The sequence below is a fragment of the Chiroxiphia lanceolata genome, chromosome 3 (genome assembly GCF_009829145.1).
Source record: "Chiroxiphia lanceolata isolate bChiLan1 chromosome 3, bChiLan1.pri, whole genome shotgun sequence".
NCBI lineage: Eukaryota > Metazoa > Chordata > Aves > Passeriformes > Pipridae > Chiroxiphia > Chiroxiphia lanceolata.
The window spans coordinates 69,133,874-69,147,064 of record NC_045639.1 but is presented as its reverse complement, the minus strand read 5'-3'; the positions used below and the strand labels follow the sequence as shown (position 1 = coordinate 69,147,064).

At 37.9% G+C, this 13,191-nt stretch overlaps 1 protein-coding gene across 1 annotated transcript in view; it reads right to left on the bottom strand.

Annotated features, from left to right (window-relative positions):
* Nucleotides 1–1,729: 1,729 nt before the first annotated feature.
* LAMA4 (laminin subunit alpha 4) overlaps nucleotides 1,730–13,191 on the bottom strand; it is a 106,830-nt gene continuing 95,368 nt past the window's right edge. The window contains 7 exon segments of the mRNA XM_032682154.1: nucleotides 1,730–4,550; nucleotides 6,059–6,178; nucleotides 7,156–7,249; nucleotides 9,625–9,755; nucleotides 10,721–10,880; nucleotides 11,890–12,045; nucleotides 12,901–13,090. Of these exon segments, the coding sequence (XP_032538045.1) occupies nucleotides 4,405–4,550; nucleotides 6,059–6,178; nucleotides 7,156–7,249; nucleotides 9,625–9,755; nucleotides 10,721–10,880; nucleotides 11,890–12,045; nucleotides 12,901–13,090 (997 nt within the window). The 3' untranslated portion in view covers nucleotides 1,730–4,404.

The following is a 13,191-nucleotide window of genomic DNA, read 5'->3' as shown; positions in this document are numbered from 1 at the left end:
TTTGTGTTCTATGTCCCATCAAGAATCAGCTTAAGGGGATTCACTCTATTAAATATGAGATTGCAGAGAGACACTGTGCTTTGACTTCCAGTATGCTATTAAGAGGTCAGTGCTGGCAAATGTTAAGTGATTATTCTCACGGAGCTTGGAAACACTAAATCAGAGATGCAATTGAGATTCATATTCGTATGGGAATATTTTTTAGCTTCCAGGAAGTTGATGCTTAATACCCAGGTTGGCTTGATGAATATGCCCAGAGGTTTAATGAAACAGTCAGCTCAACTATACAAAAGAAATCATCACACACTGACTTTCTGTTTTGTTGTAGATGAAGCCCTACTTCATCTACCATGTTATAAATGCATGAATCTATACATGTCCCATCAGAGACTTTTTGTCTATGTTAATCATTTAATCAACAGACTTATGTTAACGTGTGTTTCTTACCCTAAATTTCTCAGTAACTTTGTGTTGAAGGTGTTATATGGGAATGGTGTTCCACAGCCTTGGAACACAGATTGAATAATTGTATGAATAACCTACTATGTTATTGAGAGGAAATGAGTTGCCATGGACCACAATGATTCTGTGAATAACCCTTAAATCCCAACTGTAACAACAGCCAATAATGCATAACAAGTTAAATATGTGTGCTATGCTTTCAGCATCTTTTTAATAACAGTCATTTGACTATTTAGGCCACATGCTGCTGTAGGGAGAATACACCAGAATTCGAACTAATGCTATCCCTTGATTTATATCAGGTCTTAGTTCGCATATGAAGGTTTGTTGGTTTGTAGTTTTGTTTTTCTGTTTGTGGGGGGTGTGTGTTTTTTTTTTCTGTTTTTTTTTTTTTTTTAACTTAAAAAAAATGGTTTTTGGGGAATTACTGTAAGGCTTGTAACATTCCATCTTTAGTTTTCCTGTCTAGGCTGTTGTCCATATTCTTGATCCTTGAAGAGAGGGGGGATCTCAGATATAAGAGATGGAGGGGCCTAATTAAATACTTTATTTTGAAGCAGTTTGAAGAGTATTTAATCTTGAAATTGGATTCTTTCTTATATATACATGCAAATGTCCAGTTTCAAAATATTCCATGATATAATAACAGTGCCCTGATTTAGATAAAGGCTGCAACAACACTTATTAAAATGTTGAAGGTGGCAGAGAAAAGTTATCATTTCTTAAGGTCAGTGCTCTTTTTTTTGGTAGGTTTTCTGCAGAATTGAGATAGTTATATTGAAAATGCAAATGGATAATCTGACAATGTAGCTCAGAACGTGAAAGTTTTTCCCAAATCTTTGGAGATTAAGGGTTTTGTACTTTGGAGCTATAATTTTTAAGATAGATACAGAAGACAAATTGAATTCTGGGAAGATTTCTGCTTAGGCAGTCACCTTCTCTTAAACACCAGCAGCTTTGAAATGAATGTGGAGGTGTATGTAATATAATGCATCACATACAGACTTTCTTTGGTGCATATGAAATGGTAATTTCAAGGTCTATGTGGATGTTGGGGGCAGGGAAATTTGCATTATTTTCTGCTCTCTCCTGAGTCTGCAAGTATCCTCTGGTTTATAGTATTTTTCTTTGGAAACCCTGTTCTGCAGAGGGAAAACCTACATCTCTGAGGCCTGGAAAGAAAAATTGAGGAAGATATCCTCCATGAATACTGCTATGTTTGATTAGCTGATGATATAGTAAAGAGAAGTAAATTGAATGGTAGCAGTTTATGAATTTTAATGTGGTTTTTATTCACATATACTGTTTTAGTGTATTTTTAGTTTTCCATATATAAAGTATGCAAAGGACTGATTAATCAGAAAAGTCATTCTTAAATGTAAATTCACAGAACAAAACCAAATCACATTGCAGCAAATATGGCTAAGAGAAATATTGTTTATTCACAGAGCTTGGATGTGGATACGAGAAAATATGCTTTGGTTTGAAGTAGGTATAAGACAGAAAAACATTCTGAGTATGTGAGTACCATTTAACATACAATGCTCCACTTAATACCAACATTCACTAAACTGTGATGCTCTTAGGGGGCACAGGCATATGCTATTCCTGGCTATCTCTGCTTAGCAGCTGCAGGCAACCTCAAAAGGAATTTCAGTAATCCTTGTAACAAACCTATCAGAGCAGGGAATCTGCTGTTCTTTTCTCTCCAGCAATAGGGTCACGGAGACCAGGGCCTGAGGAAGCTTAGCTCAGGTTGTGGTGTCCTGAGCTTGATTGAGCCAATCTAACAACTCATTAGCACTGGAAGGAGGGAGACTTCCTTTTTTTTACCCCTGCTCCCAGCTACACTGTGATGACATTATGCATGGCCTCTGCTACCCACTGGGAATCCAGCACACTGATCTGAGGTCATTCCCCCTCAACACAAATACCCAAACCAAAAGCCCTAAATATTTTCTGTTCTGAATCTGCTAGGAGCAGAAAAGAGCTGAGTGGGCATAGTGGTTTTGGTATCTGAGACAAAGATGGCATTTGAAGGCAACTGGATTCAGGAGAGACCCATGCTGGATTCAGAGAGGCTGCAAAGGTATACTCTTAACTGCTTGCTTATAAACAGTGGGCTATGGAGTGATGGAAAGAGGGGTCTATATACCACTGCCAGAAGTACGGGGCCTCCATAAGGAGTTGGAAGGGAAATCAGTCCTCAAAGCACATTGCCTGAGAGTTCCAGGGAAGGGAAGTGGAGACACATTCAGGAGAAGGCAGGTGGAACAGGCATGGGAACTGAAAGAAAGAGCAGAGCTGACAAGGCTGATGAAAGGAGAGGCAGTGGCTGCTGGAGCCATGCTGTCTTCTCTCATCCACCTACCACCCAACACTAGACTCTAAAGATAAGTGGAGAGTCAGTGATGGGGTCCCAGCTGCTGGAGAGTTCCTGTGCCAGTGTATCCAGAGCTTGCAGTTCTTTATCCAAAGTAAGCCAAGCCCACTGCAATCTGTCAAAACCCTTTCCCCACTAGGGGTAAAGTAGTAGGGAAGCTGCTTACACGTGTGTCTTATTCTGGTGGTTCCTCCAGCTGTCCATAGATTCAAGATCTTTGGATTCCAGTTGTCACTTGTGTGTTTTCCAGATGAATTCCCAATCAATTTTTAGTCTCTAGGGTGTTGTCCTTTATTTTTGCCTTTCATACTTTCTGCTTTGCAGCTGATCATCTTTTGAGTTGGTTCCAACAATAATTTTCCCAGCATTCGTAAAACTTTCTGTCAACAGTACTTTATTCTTAGAGAAAAGAAACCTAAATGGCTTTAATGCCTTTATGTGATCACTGAAAAGACAAAGTTTTGCAAGTGACTTGTGTTCAAGCCTACTGTGAGTTAAACCCTAGCATTAACTTCCATCTACCTTCTATGGTTATAACATAGCTCAGATTTGCAACCTTTTGCCTTCTGTTTACATCTTCCTGCTTCACTCCCAGTTCCTCTGCAGCATCATATGTTCCAGAGGAACATGTTCTTTGTTTGAGTATTACTGCTATAAACTAAAGTCCTGCAGCAGTCTCACAAGGAAGTGATGAATTTGTATAATAAGGGAGTCAACTGAAATTGGACCATGATTCTACTTTCTATGCTTCATGTTTACTTGTGTTACATTACTGCAAATGAAATCATGAGACTGTGAATTTAGTGCTATGTTTCTATGTAAGTGCATTTAAAAATTCAGAGAAAAAACTTGGAATTTGGAATTTTGTCTCTCCCTTTCTATGTAAGGCAAGTATTACTCTAAAACTGCCCAGTTTATGTAAATGATCAAATACATAAAGCATCTGTGTTAAAAGATATACATCCTGTCTTTACTCTGTGCTAGAACATATCCATGAAGTCTAGAAATGGAATAAAAATTTTAATTTTTCATTGTTTGTAAGTTTACATAATTAGTATACTCTCTGCCCCCCCATTTTATTTGAGGAATGTAAAATTAAAAATATACAGTAAAATCTTTTAACAGTTATTTGTGATGTAAATCTATTATCTGGCTTTATTCTTTAAAGAGCATTAGCAGATGCTTTCCTGTAAAACAAAAGGTGACTAAGGTGTGGAGTGAAATGATGTAGAGATCTATCTTGAAAATAACATATTTAATATAATTTTAATTTCTTTTATAATCCCACATTTTCATGTAACAGACTGGCCACACATACACTATAAGAAATGGTAAAGCTCACTCTTGTGGTATAGTAAGAGAAGTGCAGAAGCAACAGCCCTTTATTCTTCAGTGATTTTTCTTTGCATGTAAATATTAGACATGACCCTTAAGCATGCTGCTTTCTGTAGATGTAGTTGTGATATTTTCATTCTTCCTCTCTTGCTGAACGTGGTTACTTTTGTTCTGTTTTTCTTTCTGTGGTCTAAGGAACTTTACAGGTTCAATGCAGTGCGCTATCAGGCTGCTGGACAGGTATTAATGCTTACAGCACCACTAACCAAAGCTGCTTTACTAAAACTCACTGGCTTTTCATCAATCATGAAGTTACGAATGCAGCCAATGAAGGAATTGCGTGTAGTCAGGCTCGTTGTTAGCAGAGACTCTGAAAGAAGCATATAAAAAAATTAAATAAATAAAAATTTAGAGCTCACAAACCAAAATCATCAGTTCGGAGGCAGAATCTTTTAAATTTGCTACTAACTGCAGCTCTGCTGAATCTTCAGTGGGTCTTTTAAAACACCTGGCTTACTGCCAGTGTAGAGGTCGTTAGAGTAAGTATGGTTAGTGATCTACAGTTATGTAAAGCCTTGATACCACATTGTCAGCAGAGAGAAAAACTGCATTTTTTGACAACTGCATTTTCTTTTAAGTAAGAATAGATGAATCCCCTTGTCTGTTTTTGTAATTATACATTACATGTATTGTCATCTGTGTCTGATTTGTTAGTTTGCATCTAATTTGCTGTGTTTGCATGGTCATCATCATCACATCATCATGGCTAGGCTTCGCAAACAAAGATTTGGGGATTTGCATGGTATTATTTAGTATTATATCTTGTTTGGTTTTGTGAAGTTCTACGTAAGATTTTTCTGTGCCAGGGTGATAATAGTGTTATAGAGCCAATGAATGGCATTGCCTTAGTATTCTATAATTAATGTAGAAATAGAAGGCTCTGTTATGAAGCAGAACAGCATTTGCAATTACCCCTTTATATTACCTCTCTGGGAAGAGTTCTGTCCTAATAAAATTCCAGTTTGGATTTAAAGATGAAGAGGCATCTGTGCATAGGTTTTATTATTCCCCTTAGGCTCATTTTACCTCCTGGTAGTGTGGAATGGATGTGAACACCACACACTCAAGCCACTAATCCAAGATAAGCAATATAACGAATTTTGTAGTTAGAGCTGTTCATGATTGACATGCAAGGCACAGAGAAATAATGCTGCATGTCTTCAGTGAGAAATGTACAGGAGTTGACTTAAAAATTGAATCATGTAGTGTTGATTACAGTTTGTATATGAACCCCAACAGAGTAGCTCTGTCTGTTGAATAAGGGAAGTAAATGTAGTAATCTTGGCCCACGCTACACAGATGGTCTGTGAGTCACAAATACACATGAGCAGACATCTGTGCAATAGAAACAAGTAGTCAGAAAAAGAATCTCCTTGTTTTGTCTTGTGTTCAAAGATGCCATTGCTTGAAGATTAGGAAAGAAGCCTACCAGCAACTAAACCTTGAGACTCCAGTGACAGTGACAGTGACAGTGAGTTTGCAATCCCATAAATAAATAAATTGTTTCTTAAAAGAACAGTAAACCCATACTGGGAGGTAAAATAGAAAAAGAAGGATTTTTTTTGTACCTGGCTGACTTCTCTACTTAGTCCTTACTGACCCTCCAGCAGCTGTGAATGTTTTGATTTCAATGCAGCAGCACTCTCTTTTCTTTGAGAACTTGAGACAGAAAATTTCTGATCTGCTCTTGTGCCTTTGAATTTTACCAAGTTGTTCACGTTTTGTTATTTTTTGACATGAAAACTCAGTCTTTATTCTTTCTCTGGAAACAGTGTTGAAATCTGAGAACAACATACCACAAAGCTGTGAAAAACGTACCTGGTACACCTCCAATAAACACTGGCTCCCTGTGGTCAATTGCCTTTGGATTTAGTGGCCCTACCACATGGTTGACTTCAGAGTCTACATCCAGCTGCACCACATTAGCATCTCTAATAACTGAAAGGAGAAGGAACGGGGATCAATAAGAAGTAGCACATGAGTTTTTTATGACAGAAGGGAGTTATCTGTTTGATCTGATTAGTTAATTTAGTGTTTGCTAGATTGAGTGTGAGCCCTCAGTGACAGTATGTGGGCAGAAGGACCAGTGGAAAATACAGAGTGGGAGAAAGGGTGCTTTTGAGTGGGGCTCTTGATTGCTGGTGGCTGTGTCTAGGCTATCAAATATGAGCATACAATGGCATGTGGCTTAGGAAAACTGTTTGCCAAATCATTCCCAATAGGGGATGTATTGAAATGCAGTGACGTTTCCTCCTTGCTTGTGTGCCTGGGTTTCCTTCAGAAGGGAACCAGAATGCATGGGGAAAGGGTGCATACTCAGATCTCTTCTTGATGTGACAGCAGGAGACATCCTAAGTCAGCATCTACACAGGAAGGTAAAGGGGTTCAAAGTACCTGGGTTTTAGAAGTACGTTTTTGACTTTCAAATCCAGGAAAGAAGGATGACTCTCTGGCATAGGGGCAAAATCCTGGCTGTAAACATCTCTCTGTTGTGAGCAAAAGGCTCCTCAGGTCTGTCTTGACCTTTAAAGGCGGCATATACTTATGCCTATTACATTCTACCAACTTATTTAACCTCTAATTGAGAAAGGAAGAATATCATCTGGTATGTGACTTAGGAAAGGTTGTCAGCATTTCAGCTAGGCTGCTTTGTGTTTTTTGAATAAGGAGCTTCCATCTTTGCTTGTTCTTCATATCTTCACAGGGACTTGTGCTTGTCCTCCCAGAAAGCTCTACAGTTCTGTATCTGAGGGATGAATAACACTGCATCTTTCACACACACTTGGGACTTGACAGGTGAAAAAGAACTGAAAATATGACCACATTCCTAGTGCACTAGCCCATGGAGCTGGATATCTGGGGAGGGAGAGATGGGCTCTGTCACCTTAATTAGGGGATGATTGCATTTTACTGACCTGCAATTCGATGCCACCTGCCATCACAGAGACTCTGTTTCAGTGTCACTGAAGTTGAAAAATCCCTGATTCCATTATTCAATTTCACAGTAACCTGGGGAAAATAATGTAATTGTCACTGTAAACACCCTCCTTTTCTCTTTTTAACTTCAGTTATAATAATGATGTATCCCTCACTCAAAATATGTCAAGTATCCAAGAGAAAGGAAAACATGATTTCATTAAATTCTTCAAAATAAAGTACCTTTTTTAATCCACAATTTAGGTGGGTTTTTTTGTTTGGTTGGTTTGTTTGGTTTGTTTGTATGGTTTGTTTTTAATTATTGTTCAGATTCAATAGTTCTGAGACATTTCTAATTTAACTCAAGGAAGAGTTCAAAAAAAGATTTAAAAATAACAGCTAATTTCACTCATTTTCTAGTACCTCTACTCTATAATTTCCTGTATGGTAAATCAGTGTTTAGAAGCATCAGATGATGTTTTGGCATCTTTCTAGCCACTTAATAAGGAAAACAGTAATGAAAAACCCAAGTATAAACAAACAGAAAAGATGTGAGAAAGGAATAGGTAGTGAATTTCAGAATGACTTTTAAGTTACTTTTTCAAGTTTACCAATAAATCTCTGGCAGAGCTAGAAAGGGAACCTAATTCTGAATTTTGCACCTCTGCTTTAGCTAATGGATTAGTATCTTTCTGCCTGGAAATGTTACAGCAGCAGCAGAGCAGTGTTGTGCCCCTATTGAGGGACATGAGATTCCCAGTGATGACTGCCAGAGAACTCTGGACTGAGTTCAGCCACTCAGGCTTTTCAAACATCGAAGTTGCCCCTGATCATGCTGACACGGTATTGACTGAAAATAATAGAGTCATAGAATGATTTGAATTGAAAGGAACCTTAAAGGTCATCTAGTTCCAACCCCCCTGCCATGGGCAGGGACATCTTCCACTGGGTTAGGTTGCTTGTAGCCCTATCCAACCTATCCTTGAACGCTTGCAGGGATGGGGCATCCACAACTTCACTGGGCAACCTGTTGCAGTGCTTCATCAACCTCATGGTAAAAAATTTCTTCCTAATATCTAATTTAAACCTACTCTCTTTCAGTTTGAAGCCATTCCCACTTGCCCTGCCACTACAGGCCCTTGTAAATAGTCTCTCCCAAGGAAAGAACTTCTGTTTAATTCTAGAGGGTCTCTGATATAGTTGTAACTAAGAAATTTTAAATATTTTTTTTTTTTGCAGAGGGGCACCAGCAACCACAATTGAAATGATCCTCATGTTCTCTTTTATCCACCCTTGAACAAAATACATAGATTAAAGCAAACAAAGAATCATGAGGGAAAGTGACTCCTTAATAAATCACCCAGACAGGTTGTACTGATAGAGATGTGTACATTTAAAAAATGAATTAAAATTGCTGATCTTATTTGTCCAGCAAAACTGTTTTCGCAAAGCAAGTCTTTCATAATGCATTCAAAGGGAACAGATAGTTAATGCTAAAGAAACACAAATGCTTACTAAGAATGTACTGGACTGCTGCAGTGACAAGCAGAGAAGAGCTGCTTTTTCACAGTGAATTTTGTTTATGAATTGCATACACATTATACAGGAGGTGAGGTTTGAAGCAGTAAGTGGGACAGCATCTTTTGTTAGACCAGCTGATACAGCTGGGAAAACCAAACAAGTTTCTAGACATCCAGACCTCCAGTTAGAACTTTACATAAGAAGTACTAGACTGGACCAGTTGTATACAGATTCAGCCTTTAAGTGTGGCATGATATGCAGCAATGCAATGTACTTTTACAATTTCTTTGTTAGTTCACCAAGAGCTAGCTACATGGGTAAGGATAACCTTACCTAGTTAGCTGTCAAAAGTTAGGTGCCTAACTGAAAGACCCATTGTTCCATCGATAACCAATATAGGTTCTCTGAATAATAGCTCACTTAGTCACCTATATTAGACGCCTGCTTTCACCATGTTCAACTGTCCACTCAGTCACTCTGCTGTAGGTTCCTGCTCTTGTAAGAGAGGTGACAGCATGTTTCCTCAGGTGTTGCATTTCTCTCCCCATCACACACATATATGTTAAAGGAAGAAGAGACTGAGTGCAACTCAGACTTCTCTTTTAAGAAACAAGAAATTAAAATTCATCAGCAGTTACCTTACTTGCGACATTTTTAATGTGTAGGTGAAAGAACAGCACCAAAGAGTCAGTGCTTTTGCTTCTTTTCAACTGCTCATGAAATATTTATAGTTTGTGCCAGTAAAGTGACCTGATCTTGTCTTGGTGTTATCTTTTGTATTTTAAAATAAAAGTCTGGATTGCCTAATCTAAGCAGTTATCATATTTAGGAGAGAAATAAGAATAAATTAATGGCAAATTTGTAAGACAGAATTGCATGTAGCAAAGCCCAAGTAGGTGGAAGAGAAATCAGTCAAAGCAGCAGAGGAAATATGACCTTCATTATACCTGTCCATTTCTCATGTGCATATTCAAGTACTCTCCATTCACACTGTGACCATGCAGTAGAATTCCTGAGCTGCTTCGGGGACGTATTTCAAAAACAACTTCAAATTTCAGGCCTAAACTGAAGGATTCATCTGTGAGGTAAAAAGAATAACACTGTTTTTGTGCTGAGTTAGTGATGAAATTGGGCATTTATTCAAAGTCAAAATAGAAAATCAAACGCAGGGTAGAATTTATTTGTCCTTAAAACTATTGAAACATGAGATAGCCTGGTGTGCTGTCAATGACCCATTTCAAGTTTTGTTTTGATTGTGTTTACTTGGAATACTAATGAAGGTTTATTTTTTTTTCTCATTATTTAAAAAATGTATTTTGTTTAAAAATTTCTTAGCAATGAAATGGACAACAGGAAGTAAATGATCTGTATTTTTTGGCAGTTTCCTACTGTGCAATTTGCTAGACATTCAGCAGTCATTATTGAGTGAGTGGGAATCCACTTGAGCTTTGATGATTCAGAAGGAGAAACTCCCTTTTTCAATCTGGTGGCAGGCCAGGGAGCAAATGAGAAATACTTCTGATTCTCGATGTTGCCAATGAATTGGGTTATGCAGTTTCCTTTCTTGTTCAGATCAGAGCCTATGTGACCAAATCACCCTTATAAAACACTTCCTGAAACACAGCAGGACCAAATGACAAAAACATGTGTTCTTTCATCCTGTTCTGCAGCAGAAAGCATTAACATGCAGAAAGCATTTCTGTAGGATTTTTTAATTACATGTTGTTTTATTAATTAAAAAACTTAGGAGGTGATCATTTGCTGGTGTACTTGTCTTAGCAACATTGACTTCTACGGTAATTTTTACCATATTATAACCAGTTCCCTTGTGAAATTATTCTAATTATTTGAAATACATACACACAGATGTGTTTATGTTAAGTTTCACGGTGACATTGGGACCAGTCACCATCAGCTGCTTACCACAATAATGATCTGTATCCTTACAGCTCACAGCCTCAAAAATTACTATATCCTTTAGTGAAATATGCCATTCTGAAGCACAATCTCATTATAGGATACATTTGTTTAGAAGTGTATTACCAAGGACGACATATCCTCCTTCTGATGAAAAGTATGTTCCTGCTTCTGATGGGCCTTCAAAGCAAGGCGTTACACTAAATGTCTGCGAAGCTGAAGTAATTGATCTTCCATTGAGCTGTAAGTTGCTGAGACAGCCACTGAAACTGTAGACAGAATTAATCTGAGGGGTAAAAAAAGCATGATTAGTAGATAAACTGCTTGTGGAAGGAAATAAATTCTCCTGTCCTTATTTTTGCTTGTTTATAAGCTAAGGCTGTAAGGCTGTGATTGTTTGGCTCATTTAATTACGTGTTGTTTTATTAATTAAAAAACGTAAGGAGTGACCATTTACTGGTGTACTTGTCTTAGCCACATTATTCTACAATAATTTTTACCATCTTATAATAATTTCCCTTGTTAGGCTCATAACACTGAAGATTAACTTGAAGTAAACTTTATGTTCATTTTTGCTTTAACATTCCTAACAAGATAGATAAACTCTGAAAAAGCAGACCCTTATCTCGCCTTGATGCTGTGAGGTATGTATAACACTGCCTTGCTCTAGTTGTGTTTTGTTTCTCACAGTTCAGTAAGGACTCTTTGAGAAACAACACAAGCTGGAATTACCTTGAAGGCAAGAGAGACATGAGAGGCTACAAAAAGCACTTTTCCTGCTTCCCTTCTCTGGAAACTGTTCTTAATTAAAATTCTAAAGATTACCTTGAATGAGACTTTGTTATGTTCATTTTTGCTTTAACAATCCTTTCTATATACTTCAGTACCAAACTGTAGAACAGAATCCTGACTTCTAGGTACTGTTTTAAAACAGAGATACTAAAAGAAAATTCAAATCTCTTTGAAACCCATTCCACATGTCAGACTTCAGGGTGAAATTGATCTTGTGTAACTTTATCTGTGTCATCTCAGCTTGGATGTTACTAAGATTTTTCTGTTCCTTATGAACCACTGGCTTTCCAGTTGCTGCTGCTGCAAGTCTGTGGAAGCCTAGATGAGCTACCACCAGCCCAGTCATGTGAGAGCTTTGCTATAGACTTGAACTGTGGTGTTTGCTCCACAGTGTGCCGAGGATTCAGATCTTAATATGCTTTTGGCTGAACCCATCCCTACAGTCAGCTTTTGTATTAGCTGTACATAGAGGTATGGGCTGATTTAACAGGTGTCTGCTTTACCTGGATATTTTTTACGGCTTTTCCTGGAGCTACACCTCCGATATAGAGTGGTGCAGTGACTTGCCAAGCATTAGTATTACCGCCAAAAGATTCTTCCAGTACTCGGAGACCATCAATTATCAAGTGACCAATATTTTTGCTTCTAGTAAATATCACCTAGGAAGGGAAGAAAAAAAGTGTGGAAGATTACTTTCCTTTGTTAAGGGATCGCTCCTGTGCAGTGGGAGAAGATAAGATGTTTGAGAAGAAAAGCTTGTGAGTAATACTCTACCAGTCCATTTTGTTAACCACCAGTATTCTTTGCTGGGCAACCTCTTTTTTCACATTCATGTGAAAGCTAGATACTAAAACTGCTGACTTTCTTACGTTTTGATGTACAAGGCAGAGGTAATCAAGGTGTGACAAGGTCTACTGAGATCTAACCATCCTATATCCGCATACATGATTTGTTGCTACCTATCACTGTTGGCATTTTCACAGTCTTTACTAGCTTTATGGTCTGGATTCATCCAACCTGCTTTAAACACTTAAATGCCCAAGTCAGTAGCTTAGTAACTGTAGACTTCCTCTGTGAAGAGAGATACCTACAGAGGGAAATTCACCCTGACTCCTAAAATTGTCTTTTTATTTTTGTAGACTACAGAGGGAGCCCAAGACAGCTGTGCTTGTAGGCATTTCAAAGACATTTGCTGAACAAAATTATCATAGTTATTTCTTTCCTACCTCACTTAACTCTTAGTTGCCTTACTGTTCTGCTTGTTTCTATCACTTCTATTCAGCTGTTAGTGTTGGGATTTGCTGGATTTTTATAACTGACTCACTTTCCTGCCCTTAATTAATGACTTGATAAAATGCAACATGGAAGATTTAAAAATATTGGTGGAAGTTTCTCAACATACAGGTGTGTTTATGAATACATGAATGCAAACTCCCTGAGCTATCACATTAGCAGTGTCTTTACTGCAGCCTTGATAGGATGTGCCATCATAATGATTGATTTCTTTTACTTACATCATGCCACAGACCATCATTGTATTTCTCTTGGCTCTTAATCCTTATCTTCTGATGACCAGCATTAAACATAAAAATGAGTCGGCCATGAGCAACGAAAAGGGTCATGAAGTTGGTCTCTTTTTGATCCGAAACATAGAGAATCATTCCATGAGATGAGTGAGTTTTCAGACTGATAGAGAACTGAGCTCTGGCACAAAAAAACCCCAATATTAAAAATAAAGTAGATATACTTGACTTAAAACAAACATCAAGCAGAGGAAGACTCAGATTTTGCTTTCATCCAGAACA